Here is a 15,144-nt window from a genome sequence, read left to right as displayed (position 1 = left end):
CAAGAGGCTGGTGCAGACTGCATCCTTCTCCGTGCTACAAAATCCCAAAACACTGCAGTCACTAGTACAGCCCCATTCACAGACAAATGTGAATGCAGGCATTATTTTGTAGACTCCTGGTCAAGAATTTTGCTCTCAAAGCATTGAGCTGCACCACTTTAATTGAATACAGAGTTTAAAAGACTACAGGATGTAGAAATTCCAGAGAATCAGCCATGTGTGTTTCTGGTATCCCAGCCAGGCTGTCTTTGCTGCAGGTTTTTCTCCCATAATGAAAACGATTCTTTCCCTTAGAGTATCCATAATCCAAACACAGTGAGTTTGCTTAGGCAAAACCTCCTTAGCTGCTTACTTCTGCATTTTGTGCAGAATTTATATAGCAAACCCCACTACATAAGACATGCAAAGCAAACAGTAGGTTCCTCTGTGGGGCAGGATAGTTCAACCATAATTATCCCTTAGTCTCTGCTCAAAAGACCACAACATGCCTTAAATCCAAAATCTTTAGAAAATTTAATCTTCTCAGACAGGAGAGTGAGATATATGATAGCTGCTAATTGTTTGCTCTTCCTTTTTAGTTTTCATTAAATTGAGTATAGACATAGAATCTGTATTTTCACACGGAAAGTAAAGGTTTTATTTCACTGTATTTCATCAGTTCACTGACTTTGGTGGATCCTGTGCAAACACAAGAAGAATGGATCCCAACGAAAAATGTATTGTCTTTCTGAGAGCCTGAACTTGTGAAGCCCTTTCTATTTAAAAAAAATCCCTAGAAACCATAGGAACTCTTTTAAAAGCCATGTCTCATGCTACTTAGAAATGCAAAGGTCTGGACATTTTAATATATTTTATCATACTTTCATGGGACAAATAAATGGTGAAGAACTTCAAATATTTGATTTTTTTTTTCCCCCCTCAGGAGGCAACATCTAAGATTACAGAGATCTGTCTAAAAAAAGGTTAGAGATGGCTACATTAGTGATGCAAACACAGTGAGCCTGGGCACTTCTTTGTGACCTTGGTGTCAGTCTGCTCATTGCCACTGTCCATGGCACCAGGAACCTCAACTACATCTGTAGCCACTGTCATAAACGCTCCCTTAAAAACAAGGTGTGGCAAAAGTCCACACATTGAATACTGTTCTTCATGGACTAAACAAAGTTCTGCCAGGCACTGTACTACTGCTAGTGACTCAAAGATACATAGACCACATACTGCAAAAAAAAAAACCAAACAAAAAGAGGTGACTACCACATAGAACAGTGTTTTGTTGCTATGTACCATTAATCTCTCTTTAAAAATGAAAACAAACCTTGCTCAATGAAGAACAGCTGGTGCAATCCAACTGTCCTACTAATGCATCAACAGTAATTAATGATACCTGTAATCCTGGCATATTATCACATAAAATGCTAAATCACCTGCTAAAATGTGTACTTCCTCAAACACCCTGTCTTCCTGGACTACGACACTCTGAGTAAAACAGTCTTTCCTAGATGATCTTTATGAGAAAGCTCTCTTCAGTTTGTGGGTTTGGATAAGCATCTGCTTACTCTATTTTCTGCTGAAAATAGACACAAAGACAATTAGACTTGATGCACATCCAGTTGCCAACAGTGATCAAAATGTCAGAGCTATTAAGATCTCACTATCTGACATCTGTTTCCTTGAGAGGCAACATGTATTGCCTTCATTCCTATTCCAGCTACAGTGTGGGGAAACAATGATGGTGTTAGTTAAAGCCCATTCTTAGTGGAGCCACAGTGAAAATATTTGCTAAAGCCCAGCTGATTGTTCCTGTGCCAAATCCCTGGGAACAGCAGCAGCAGTACAGGGGTGTGTGGAATGCTGCTCATTTGGCTTTCAGCACAACTGTTCAGACACTTACTGGAGCAGGTTGGAGAGTTCCCCCCAGCACACCTTTCATTGCTATCAGAATCTTCAGGGTGCCCTGACACAGCCGTGGATGAGGAGGGCACACTTCTCACGCTTTCTCCAGAAGCTCACATGAAGCTACCTTGCTCAGTGTGGCAGCAAGAAGCACCCACACCATCACAAAGGCCTTCAGAGACCAAGAGAAGCAACACTTGTATCTCCTACTCCAGCCAGAATTTCTTTAGAAACAGTGGATGGAAGGTGACAGTGGGGTGACTTTGTCCCAAGGGAGGGAGAGTCCATGAGCAGTGTCTGCACTGCTGATGCTCTCAGCTCCCTTGGGAGTATCTGTCTGTTCCTCAAGTGACAAAATGGTGAATATGCATCTAAGTAGAAAGCTTGCCAGGTATATTTGTAGCAAAAGGTGCTCTTGATCAGAGGCAAGTGAGTTATCAGCAAGTATTACCACACAACTTTATGCAATTCCTCAGTTTACTACTGCTAAGCACAATCTTTAGTACTACTCATACTGCCAGTCATCAGAGATAGTGAACAGTCTGGTTTACCATATGGATACATCAGGTAAAGCAGAGACAGCACTGCCTGAGCACAAGGAGGCACCAAAAAAATAAGCTTCACTGTACTCCCATGAGAGAGAAGCACTCAGTACTGCAGGGCAGAAACTATCTTGACCTGCCAGGTCCATGTAAGTGCTGCAGATAAAACAATGTTTTACAAAGCCTTCATACTTAACAGTTCTGGAAGACACACTTAGCCTTGCCTACATTGCTGCTCTCCACAAGTAAAACTTCTCAGAAATCTGGCCCTGGCCTCTTCATGGGCCTAGACAATGTTCAGACTGACTTGCCTTTAGCATATTGTACATTCTCAGTGCAGAATTGAGTTACACTTCTGTGTGCTGAACTGTGAACATTCCTAGAAGGGGGCAAATCAGCAAATTTCAAATGCAGTGGACAGCCCACATTATCCCCAGTAAGGACACACTTTCCCTGCACTAAAACCCTTCATGCATTTATAGGTAATAGTCTACTTATGGTTAAATCAAAGTTAGTGAGTCAGCACTGGGGGGAACGTGGGAGTCACTGCCAATGGCACACTGCATGAGATGAACAGTGACTCCTGTGTCAAGGCAGGAGCCAGGAGTGAAGCCTGGATTTGGTGGAAGGCAGAAGGAGACCTCCCACTGATGTCAAGGCGGTCAGCATTTCACCCTTGCACATGCTCAAGTGGGTCTTGCTCCCACGTGTCTTCTGGACAGTGAACTTCCTTTGAAGCCACTGGGAGTTCTGCAGGGAGACAGGTTTCAGCATCCAGTTTTCCAAGAGATGCAGTTCAGTGAGCACTTCACATGATGGAGGAAAGCAGCAGTGTAAGTGATAAAGGGAGGGAGCTTACTCTTCTGTCTTACTCTTAGTATTTTAAAAGACCATCTACACAATCATGAAAATTTAATCTAGAAGAGACAATGCTGTGGTACAAAAAGTTTATTTAGTCACAATTTTGTAAACATATGAGGTAAATTAACGTTTACATCAACCTTCTTACAGAATTTAATATACAAGGCACTTCTCTGAAGACAGTACTGTTTGCTGGTTTTATTGTTACTACAAGTTCCTGACTGCCCAGAAAACTTGCTATGTTTATTGTCAGATTCCTTCATGTAAAAGACAAACATGTGGAAAGCAACAAGAAAGTTCTGAGTAAGTTTTCTTATGCATTAGAACCCTTTAACTGTGAGAAACAGTGGCAATGCAAATAGCAATGTACTCTCCACCTTAAAATATGCTCACCCATCTTGCATAACTCTTCAAGAACTGAAAGCTCTAGAATTAGATTGGCATCTTACAGCAAACTTAAAATGCAAATCTACAATTTCTTTAATACACCAGTGTTTTTAGTTTATGCAAAGAGTCCCATTGCCTTTAATGGTCTTATTTGCAAAAGTTAAAATAACTTGCATGAAATTGTATTTGCAGGCTCAGAACCATATTTTTGCCTAGAAAGCAAAACATTTAATTTATTTTTTGTAAAATCTTCTACAGTGTAAGAGTGCAGTGTTTATTCACAAGTACTTTGTTTGGAATTTTAAACCAGGCTGTAAATTTAGCTTGTAAAGGACATATGTCACAGCAAATTTTCGTCATTGAAGCTCTAAACACACAGGAAGGCATATGAACAAGAGTGAGCCTTAGTTTATTTGGCAATAATTGAATTCATGATGAAATTTTTTCCCCCATTGTGTGCTCCCTATATATCCAATGCCCATATTTTAATTACACAGAGAAAGCTGATATTATGCATCAGTGATCAGGTTAAATTTAATGGTACTGCCTTATGTCTGAAGAGTTCCTGTGTTATAGTAAGACATTTCTCTCATGTTTAACACATTGGCAGAGTCATTCTTTTACTTCTTATACAAATGTAAACTTAGAAAGCAGTTTATTTCATCCAAATGTGCAATCTGAAATCAAAAACTGAATGTAAACTTCAGAAAATCAAAATTGCAAGAGCACACTTTTCAGAAGAATCAAAGTAAAACATTTGGAATTTTAAAAAAACCCAGCCTGTTCAAATCCATGGTGTTAGTATCTGTACAAAACAAAAAGACCTGGGGGCTCAACACGCTGCTCCTGCAGACTGCTGTTGTCCGCATGAACTCAGGGGAATACAACAGTTTGGAGCAGCTGAGGAGGTGGTTCCATGACTAACCAAAGAGGGACCTAAATAGCGATCTGATTTTTAAACCTTGCTTTTATTATTTTACTGATCCTACACTTATGTATTCATACCATAAAATAATCTTAAGAGCTGCAAAATGTCAGACATTTAATTAGCTCTAAGTGCCTTGTTGACCAACAAATATACTGCAAAAGGAGTAGTACATCATACACCTGGTAACTTGTTCAAAGAGTATCTTTTTTCAGTTTTCTTTTCCATAGCTTACCTCAGCACATTTTTTAACTTCAAGTAAGAGAGAGAACAAGTCTTCCCACAATTATTCTACTCAAAGAGCAAAAATGAGTAGGTTTTTTTTTCAGTCTGCTTAATATCAGGCATGATTCTGTTCTGACTTCTGTTTTTGTGATAACTTACCTACTGGTTTTGTTTCTTAGCTGTGCACTTGAGGTCTTTCAGAATTGTGTTTGAACAGCCACATGACTGGGTTAAATCAGGGTATCGCCTGCTTCCAGTTCCCATGAGACTTTCTAATTAATTGACAGGAAAGAATCAACAACTTAGAAACTAGCAGATAATTTTTGCCAATAGACTCTATTCTGCAAGTCAATGGATGTTTGTACGTATTTTCTAGAACTGTACAATTCTGCACAGAATTCAGCACTTGACTCACAGGACGTTGAATTCAGTGATTGTTCATGAGTAAAGATTGAAGTCCTCAAAATTGGCCACACCAGTAAGATTTTTCTTTCAACAAATCTGAATCCAGATGTGATGCAGCAACTACAAGCAGTTGTAAGCACTAAGGAAGAGTTCTGCCAAAACAGTTACCTGGGCTTAAATGAAGAAACAGTTACTGGACTCCAAATGAAACTGCAGGCAATGAAGAGGCGTGACGCTGCATAGTTACGTGATGGAACTTAAGCTGATCTTAAAAGCGCAACCTGTGAGTTGTAGCTTTGCTTTCTCAGACCAGGACTGCCTGGATGAAGAGGCTGCTCTCTCAGACTTCTCTTAGGGGTTGCAATAGAGTTACATTTCTCCCCCCGAGCTTCACCTAACAGGAAAAACCATCTTTTAGAGCTTTCCAATAGTTACTCTGGCTGAAAATACCATATATTCCACAAAAGCATCTGAACTTTCTGCAGGTCTAACCACACACATTAACTTGAAAAGGTCAGCCTAGGTCTCAGTTGACACTAAGTTAAATCCATCTCTCTTATTATATTTTATATACAAATATGGATGCAATCCTGCAGGACACACTCTGTGAGGGTAGAACTAAAGTAAGGGCTGCAAGATGCAGAGCCCCATCAAACATCATCAGTTTTGCTCTCAGGAAGTGATATTTAAAAGCACACATTCCAGGTGGTCTGGTTTATATAAATACACTCCAGAAAGACTTGGACTTCATTCTTCAGAAACACAGAACAAAGGAAAATGTAGCCCATAAACTCCAATGTACTAAAACACAGAGATGCATATATTGCATTATTTCAGCAATGTAGTTAACTGGCATTTATCAAAACTTACAAAACTGCTACTATAGATGCTAGTAAATCTTAAAATTTTGAATCATAATCTCTGTTTACATCTAGGCAACTTCATCAACTTTAGTCTATGTTTAGCATAGTTGCATGGATAAAATAGAAAGCAGAACTTGGCTTTTAGTTTTCTGGCAGAAAATGTTTTTATGGCTTGTAACACAGAAAATCCACGAGAGAATGCCTGAAGCTGAATACTGAATAATAAATATCTTTACTGTACTACTACACATCGACTTTTAATGCAGTGGCTGCCCTAAAGATCCATGGAAGCAGAAGGACTTCTCCTCACCTGGTTCAACAGAAGCAGGACAAGGAAGTCATGAGACAACATGCCCAAAGCTTGCAGAACAGTGCTTCTGATCATAAGAAGCTCATTGTGACTACTCAGAAAGCAGTAAAAATGTTTAATCTTGTGTGGTGGGAATATATTTTGACTGTTGAATAAAATAAGCATGCTCAGGGAAACATTTAACGCCAGAAATAACTGGTAATGTGAACTACTTACTACAGGCTGACCCTGCTTTGCCTGAGTAAGGACTGCACTGCCAGGCCAAACACTTGGAAGATGCAAAGGGTTATCCCAGTGTGTTTAATTGCTCTTTTCCAGTTACAGTACGCTGGATTTACAGCAGCAACAGGACTGACTCCAAGCTTTAGTTCTTTTGGATTTTGCTTAGAACAGAAGCTGGGCTTAAATCTGTATTCCTTTTGTACTGAAACTCTCCTGAGCCTATTCAGGCATGCAGAATTCTAACATCTTGTTTAGGAGGGAATAAAGGACAAGGTCTGTTGAAAGGAAAGATGCACCTTAGAAAAAAACCGCTAGTACTTTCCTTCACCCATTTTTAAGAGACACACACATTTTTCAAAAGCAGGATTTCAATGTCTTTTCTAAGGCCCAAAATCTATATTTCTTCTGGCTCCCAAAACTTCATGGGACTGTTAGTCTTGTTTGAATAAGGCCTGCAAGATCCACTCCCAAATCTTGCTCTTTGTTAAACTGAACAAAGTAACTGAACAAAGGAAATTCTGAAAGTGACTTCAGTTGGATTCAGACCCTTCAGCCACCACATTGCCCAGATATTTTAGCCACTTTATCTGCAATACAATATTATCTAAGTCTGTGTTCACTGACCTAAAGACACTACAGATTGATGTTAAAGGGTACACAACAGGAAATAATGTTGATTTGGGAATTTCACCATTAGTAAGTTTTTTTCCTCTTACATTTTCTTGTAAGATCAAAGATCAAACTAAAATTATTAAGTACACAGTCAAGTAACTTTAAACCTACAGATTATTCTCAAAATGTTCAAATACTCAAAAATAAGCACTCAAGTTCACTTCTAAAAAGCATTTTTCCAACAAACTTATGCTGATATCTAACAGTCTAAAATGCAGAGCTGTACTTTATCCTAATTGTCTGTCCATGGGCAATGTATGGAGCCACATGTGTATTGAAATCATAATCCTTGCTTTCTGAAGAGAAATTGTTCTGTGTAATAATTTCCAAGGTGTGGTTTGAATTCCTGTCCTCCTGTAAGCAATTTTAGAAGTCAGCTAAAATTATAGTCAAACATGCTCAAACATATTTGCAGGCTTATAAACATGGTGTGATCATGGTTGGCAAACACTGGATAGAAGGTCAAACTGAACACTTCCTAAGAGGTCAAGAGTGGAAAAAAAAAAAAAATTATGGAAAGAAGAACCTCAAAAATCTATTCCAGGGGTTCCCTAAACTTTGCCTGGCCAAGGACAGCATTGGTGACTTGCCATGAACACAAAGGCTCATAAGGCACATTATGTGGAAGAAACTGAGTTACATTTGGCAAGTTGGTCCGTAGACACAACAAGTGCCAAGAGGCAATATACCACCCTGATGTTTGCCATAGGGCTACATAAGATTTAAGAGGAAGAAAGTAAGTCATTGCAGCTGCTCATTAAGAGCTTCTGGGAAAGAGCTGAAGTGAAGGCAAGGGCAGGAGGGAGATGACAGCCAGGTGCACGGGCACCAGGGATATTAACATTTTTCTCAGATGGAAGTCAGCCTCAGGGCACACGACCAGCTGCCATCACCACCTGTAATCTGTGCAGGCCTCCCCTACAGCTGCCCTTGAGGGATCTGCTGTGAACATGAAGGAAAGCGGGACTGCTCCCCTGGCCCACGGGCTGCGCTTCGGTCACCCCTGACCTATTAGAAAATGTTGATAATTTTCCCCACTACAACTCACAGAGTGCAAAAACAGCAAGCGTCTAAGTTTGAAGCCCAGGCCTCCTCACCCACGCCAGGCCTGGCCTCCCCAGGCAGCTCCCCTGCCCACTCCGCCTTCCAGCGCCCGCTCCCCGAGCAGGGCGACCGCCTCACACGGCCAGGTCGTCTGACCGGGCTCTGCAGCTGCTCGACTTACTGGCCCTGCTCAGGCGCCGTGTGTCTACGAGCAGCGGTGGCTCGTGCATCTCCACCGTGGTGCAGGCGGCTGACACGGGCCGTGCCCCCGACAGCTCCACCTCGCCCTCCACATCCCACTTGCTGCCGCTCGCCCCGCTCAGGCTGGTGCTGCTGCCGCTGTTGGCTGCGGCGATGGGCAGCACGGCCGGGGGTGGGAGTAGCTGCTCCAGTGGCTCTTCCTGCTCAGGAAGGGGATGCCGGACGCTGCTGGGAGTAGAGGAACCTGCTGAGCTGGAGGAAACCTTCCCCTGCTGCTCAGCTGCCATGTTGACCCAGTTCTGCTCAGATGTCAGGGCACGGCTGCCGCTGTTGAAGTAGTTGACGACGGCTGGCGTGGGCGTGGGTATGGGGGTCGGGATGGTGACGGGAGTGGAGATGGGTGTGGGAGTCACAGCGCGGTGCCTCTCCTCAGGAACTTGCGGAGCAGCGGGGTAGCTCGCCATGGACGTCGTGTTGGAGGGGGGCCGCGGCCGTGGAGCAGCTGTAGCATAGTACGATGCCATGGTCACTGGGGCCAGCAGCGGTGTGACAGCACGGGTGTCAGGCAGAACAGGGGCCGGCGTGGCAGTCGTGACCACCACAGGTGGTGCTGGCGGCGGCAGGGAAACAGGTTTGGACTCCCCTGTTACCATAACTGGAGTCATTGTTGCAACAGGCATCTCTAAGATGTACTGACTCGTCATGCCCTGCTTAAGCTTCTTCCACCCCAGGTGATATATCTCAAGCATGTTCAGCAGCAGGGAGACTGAGGCCACCACCAACATGAAGATGATGAAGATTGTCTTCTCAGTGGGCCTCGAGATGAAGCAGTCCACAGTGTGTGGACAAGGTGAGCGGCTGCACTGGTAAACCGGCTTAAGCTCGAAGCCATATAGGAAGTACTGGCCCACAATGAAGCCCACCTCAAATAGTGTCTTGAATATGATATTGAAGACATAAGTACGGAGCAAGGCACCTCCCATACGGATTCTACCACGTTCATCACGGATTGGGAGCTTCTCCTTCCCCCTTTTGACAATAGGTTGATCTTTGACATTATTGCTGCCTCCTCCACCACCGCTGCCAGATGCTGCTGCTGCTACTGGGTAGTTGCCATCTTTGCTGCTCCCCTTCTTTTTCAGCTCCTCCTTCTCTTTCCTCTTCTCCTCCATGCGTACAATGTGCAGGACATGGCCCAGGTAGATGAGGGTTGGAGTGGAGACAAAAATGATCTGCAGCACCCAGAAGCGGATGTGAGAAATGGGGAAGGCTTTGTCATAGCAAACATTTTCGCAACCAGGTTGCTGAGTGTTGCATGTAAAGTCCGACTGCTCGTCTCCCCAGACCTCCTCAGCAGCAGCCCCCAGCACCAGGATCCTGAAGATAAACAGTACCGTCAGCCAAACCTTGCCAATAACCGTGGAGTGCTCCTGCGCATTCTCTAACAGTCTCCCCAGAAAGCTCCAGTCACCCATTGCTTCAGATTCCTAACCTACAACAAGAACATCAGAGCAATTAGAGCAATGTTAAAACATCTTGGAATTGCACAGCGCTGGGGCAGAACAGATTGATCCCAGACAAACTATATTTCTTATCTTGCTTTTGCAGAATATTGCACACATACATTAAGAACTAGATAACCCTGAGACCACGCAACCACAGGCTTTGGTAAGCACAGAAGGGAGATGTTTAAAATGATCTCACAGAGCCCATATAGGCTTATACACAACTGGCAAGAAGGATTTGTAAGTTAGAATTTGTACAAGATTTAAATATTTAAAATAACGTTATTTCTGTTTCCTCTGTCTGAGATGGCTCTATCTGCTCCTGCTTTTATTTAGAAAAGAACAGGTAGAAGCCAGATCAATTAAACAGAATAAGGCTACTATTAATGCAACTGCACTGGTATCCTGAGTGTGATGCAAACTCTAATAATTTTATTGTTATCAGAACTTATTTATTCCAGCAATCACGAAGTTAGTAATGGGCCTCTGCTATTTTCAAACTCTACAAACACAGAAAAACGATTACTCAAAACCAATGGAATTTACAGTTGAATTTTGGAATTTGTACAACTCAACAAGCATGTTCTCAAAGCCTAATCATATTTGAATTTATTTTTAAAAAGACCCAGACATTTTAATAACTTGAAATATTGGGAAGAATGACAAATTCTGCACAAGGAATGGTGAAAAGGTTTCTGTGCTATTTCCCCTACTGTCCTGGCAGTTTGTGTTACTGAACCATAACTACTGCAACATCATTAAAACCAAACAAAACAAAACAAAAAAAACAAAACAACAAACTCAAGGTCACTTCAGCAACTATAATACAGATATTTTCTTGGAAAAAAACAGAATTACATCCTATGACCTTATTTCTGTGACAAACAACTGGCATATATTCTCAGCAGTTTCCACCAATTCACGCATGATGGGCCTCCCAAGTCCAATTCTAGGCAGAGACACAATTGCTGATTTGGAAAGCCCCAAAGTGTGAGATTTTTTTTAATATCAGATTCCTCACAAGCTTCCTCCAATTGAGAAACAAGAGAAAACTCCTGGTATCACTTCTCTTATCCTTGGCCTGTTCCTAACTGGATTATATGTAAGAATACTGGAATATATATAAGTGCAATTCATTCCCCAAATAAACTCACTTCTATATTTTATATATCAACCTTCAACTAAAAACAAAATCAAAAAATTTGCTTTCAGCTAACTTCAATACCTTCAGAAATACTTGTATCATAGTTGTAATTCAGATTTAACAATTTGCATAGAGTAAAAACCACCGTCAGAAAAGTACATATCTTCTTGTTTAAAAATCTTAGAATATTTTTTATATAACTTAATTACACCTTACTATGCTTATACTTCTTATCCAAATACCTGGGTGTCTTACAATTCCTGAGAAAAAAAAGTTGTTCATGGCTACAGCTAAGAATTTACAACTGAAGAAGTGTACTATTCTCATCATTATACTAAAGTAATTTCCAGCAATTATGACACTGGTTTTCCAAAATAAGTACTTCCAAAGTCTATCCTGAACTTCTTTCAGGCTTTTAGTTAGGCAATGAAAGAAATTAAATTTATTTAAGGTACTTTTTTGTAACTTGATTTTACTGTGAGGCAATGAAATACCTATAACTGTAGAGCAGTATGCTTTCATACAAAAAGCAACAACACACCCATTAGTATTTTGCAGTTCTATAAATACTGGTATACTAACTCATTTTTCATCACACTAAGTTAATTTAATAAAAACTCCCCCTAAAAATATATCTTTGATATTCTTCAAAAATGCATTCCCTTTAATATAAGTGAATTCTTTTTCCAATATAAAATGATAAACCAGAAACTGTACTAACAACAAAATACTGATTTTGTGTATGTTCCCTGTCCTGAATTTTTTTTTAAAATTCAGATTCTTTTTGAAAAGTGTATTTTTTCTTCTCTTAAAACAGCAGCCCAAAGCTGAATAAATTTTGTTATAGTATTTCCATAGTCTTAATTAAGTATGTTTATATTACTTTAAAATTTAACCATCCATCTTAATGTTGTAAGGTTTAAAATATTTTGGATGGTTAAGTAATTTTAATCTTGACAAATTATAATTTTTACGGCAGTAATTAATTAATTTTATACTTTTTTTTTACTCAAAATCATTTGAAGATATACCCAGTTTAGTTCCAGCTTTGAACAGAACTAAACTGTTGTTCGGGCATGTTCTCATTATAAGTGGGAAAATGTAGGAAAAGCAAAATAAATAATGTGATATTTGATGGATTAAAGAAGCTTAGCATAAACCCAAGTTTATTATTTCCTTTCTCTGCTACACTTTGCATTATTCTGTGCCTCTCAGTTCAATACTCTCTGCTTCACTCCTTATTTTCCATCCAGATAAAACAAAATAGGCAGCTCAGGTACTGAGCAGGCAATGATGTCTTCAATGAAAACAGGATGTTTTGTGCTTTTCTGAGAATTTATCTAGTGATTAACAGAAGAACATTAACAATTTTTAGAAGTTAAAATGACAAATAATAAATCCATCTAACTTAATCATTCTCCAATCACTAACACTGTTCAAGTTTTTTTTCTTTTTACTACAGGTCAGCAATGCCCAGGCTGAGTTAATTCAGGACACCACAGACATGACACAATGCACTTCTAAGAGCATACACGTAAAAAAAGCTATTTTAGTGCTTACATTAGCTATAATATTTATTTCTGTGTATTAGAGTGCAAATTCATCCTGCACACCAAGACAAAGTGTTTAAACCATGAGCAGACACTTCACAGCATCTCAGCTGCACAGAGGTGAAAAGTCTCAGTGTATGAATTGCAGCAACTGCTGCTGTCACCACAAATGTGTCTTGTCCATAGTACATAAATACTGGAAGGACATTTTTTCCAAGGGCAATGCAAAGTTACATATCTCCACAGGTTGGAGAGTTCCCAGAAATCAAGGTCCCATGTCTTTCTTCACTGCCAATACATTCTTCAGTAAGCAATTCTTAAGGCCAATGTAACTGATCCTAAAATCACACCAACAACTGCAAAGGGGTGGCTTGATACAAATCATTATTAAATCACATTAAATGAAAACAGAAAGTTCACAATGCTCAGAGACTATTTGATTTTTCCCTAGTGAGTTGAAGAATACCTATGTCTAAATTTAAACAGCCACAACTCAATATTTTAGCTGAGAATATCCCAAGCTTGCTTTTGTAATATTACATAAAATTCAACTGTATAGAATTACTTTCAGTGCTACAGAGACAGGCAACTCTTAAGACCTAATCTTCAAAAAGGATTGTGAAATGAGACATTTTTTCTTTTTGTGCTTGGAAAAAAATGCAGATTACGAAATGAAACATCTTTATCTGCATTTCATTATGTCCATGAATACCCACAAGGGAATGACAGAGAATCTGTCTCAGGAAACAATCTAATCCAACAGTATGAAAAGCAAGGACTTGATGAACCTTCATATCATTTAATAAGAACTGGGAGTCTTGTATTATTTGGCGTATTCTGTTGTATTGTATTTCTTGTATTAGAAAATAATTCCTTTGAGACCACACTGAAAAATGGACACTCATAAAAATTGGCATGGCATTTAAGAATCAATGTTGTGTTATTAATTACTAGCTTAGTACATGCACAAACACACTTTGCGCATAACAAAGAGAACAAGAAAGCAAGAATAAATTCTAGAAGCTACAATGTCATATCTATCCCTCTGCAGGAGAAGAATAATTATAATGTGACATTGACAAACTTTCCAGTTATTTTTATTTCTGATGATGTCACTGAAGAGGCTCATCACTATGTGTACTAGGTGTGCAAAATTCTGTTATTTATAAATTTACTCAACATGCACATATTTATGTGTTTGTATACACATATGAACACAAATAAGTACACAGCTGTACTACATATATTACCAGATTATGACACTTGATGTACTTATGATTTCATTATACTGGTATATCCAAAAGATGTCCCATAACAAATATTTAGAAACTTAACAGATATCCTTGTCAGAATACAATTTCTTAAATTCGGGCCACATTTTCTTTAATTTCTTGTGACAGTCTAAACACTCAGGATTTAGATTTTTTCTTCAAAATTATATCTACTTTATAAATTAGTATGACAAAAAACCAAAAAAAAGCTGTGAAAACAACTTGCAATATTTACTTTGTTTTTACACCAAACAATCAGGAATCTCCACCACTACCAGGTTCTTAACTTTGCTAACTTAAATGAGACAAAAGCAGTCATCCTGCAGAAAGTCTGCAGCGTGACCATGTACTTCCAGACAAACTGGCATATGTGCAGGCACAGAATGAGCTACTATTATTTCCAGTGCAACTTAATGGCATTTGGCCATGTACATGTATATGAAGCACAATGGTGAGTGTTTCATAAATCACAATAGAAGTTTCACAGTTCATTTTGTAAACTTCTTTCAACGAGGATTTCAAAAATACCTTTCTTCATGCTCCCAGCGTCATACTTTCAGACACATCTATCACCACTCTCATTGTATTTTAAACACTTGTTAAAAATTAATTCCTTAACTGATCTTGTTATTACCTTGAACTTACTTTACTGCTATGGAGCCTCCTCCTTACATCCAAGGCAAAACTTCTTTAGACTTCTTCTTGACTCCACTTGACCTCTGAGTGAAAGTTTGGCCTGAGTAAAGGAAAAGCACGAGGAGTGCAGGGCTGAGCCCAGAGGAGAGCTACACCCCACCTGTTAAACTCCCCTCTTCCCTGCTGGAGCCCCTGCCCTGATTCATTACCTGCAGGAGAAAAACAGGAACAAAAAGCAACCCCTTTTCTCCCCCAGAATATTCAAATGCCATCTTAGAGCTCTAGGTGGGAAGGAAAAGACAGTGACTTACCAGTAAAGCTGAAAGGTGTGAAGGGTGTGGAGCTACCGGGGGACTGCGGAACAGCCGTGGAGCATGAGGGCTGCAGTCCTACATCCCGAGCGAGTGAAGCATGAATGAGACAGAGCTGTCAGGTGCCCACACGCCATCAGCCACACAGATGTAAAAACTGCGCCGTGAGGAGTGTCC

The 15,144-nt window shown here is 40.1% G+C and overlaps 1 protein-coding gene across 2 annotated transcripts; it reads right to left on the bottom strand.

Annotated features, from left to right (window-relative positions):
• Positions 1-7,881: 7,881 nt before the first annotated feature.
• Positions 7,882-14,792, bottom strand: GJA3 (gap junction protein alpha 3). Of its 2 annotated transcripts, none has more exons than XM_064730746.1 (2): positions 14,655-14,792; positions 7,882-10,042 (listed from the first exon to the last, which is right to left on the bottom strand). In XM_064730746.1, the coding sequence occupies exon 2, from the start codon at positions 10,023-10,025 to the stop codon at positions 8,484-8,486; it is 1,542 nt and encodes a 513-aa protein (XP_064586816.1). In that variant the 5' UTR covers positions 10,026-10,042; positions 14,655-14,792; the 3' UTR covers positions 7,882-8,483. The 2 variants fall into 2 exon arrangements, with proteins under 2 accessions (XP_064586816.1, XP_064586731.1); XM_064730661.1 differs by having other exon boundaries at positions 14,666-14,688.
• Between the last annotated feature and the right edge of the window lie 352 nt (positions 14,793-15,144).

This window comes from Zonotrichia leucophrys, chromosome 1, assembly GCF_028769735.1.
Source record: "Zonotrichia leucophrys gambelii isolate GWCS_2022_RI chromosome 1, RI_Zleu_2.0, whole genome shotgun sequence".
NCBI lineage: Eukaryota > Metazoa > Chordata > Aves > Passeriformes > Passerellidae > Zonotrichia > Zonotrichia leucophrys.
This window is presented reverse-complemented; position numbering and strand designations above follow the sequence as displayed.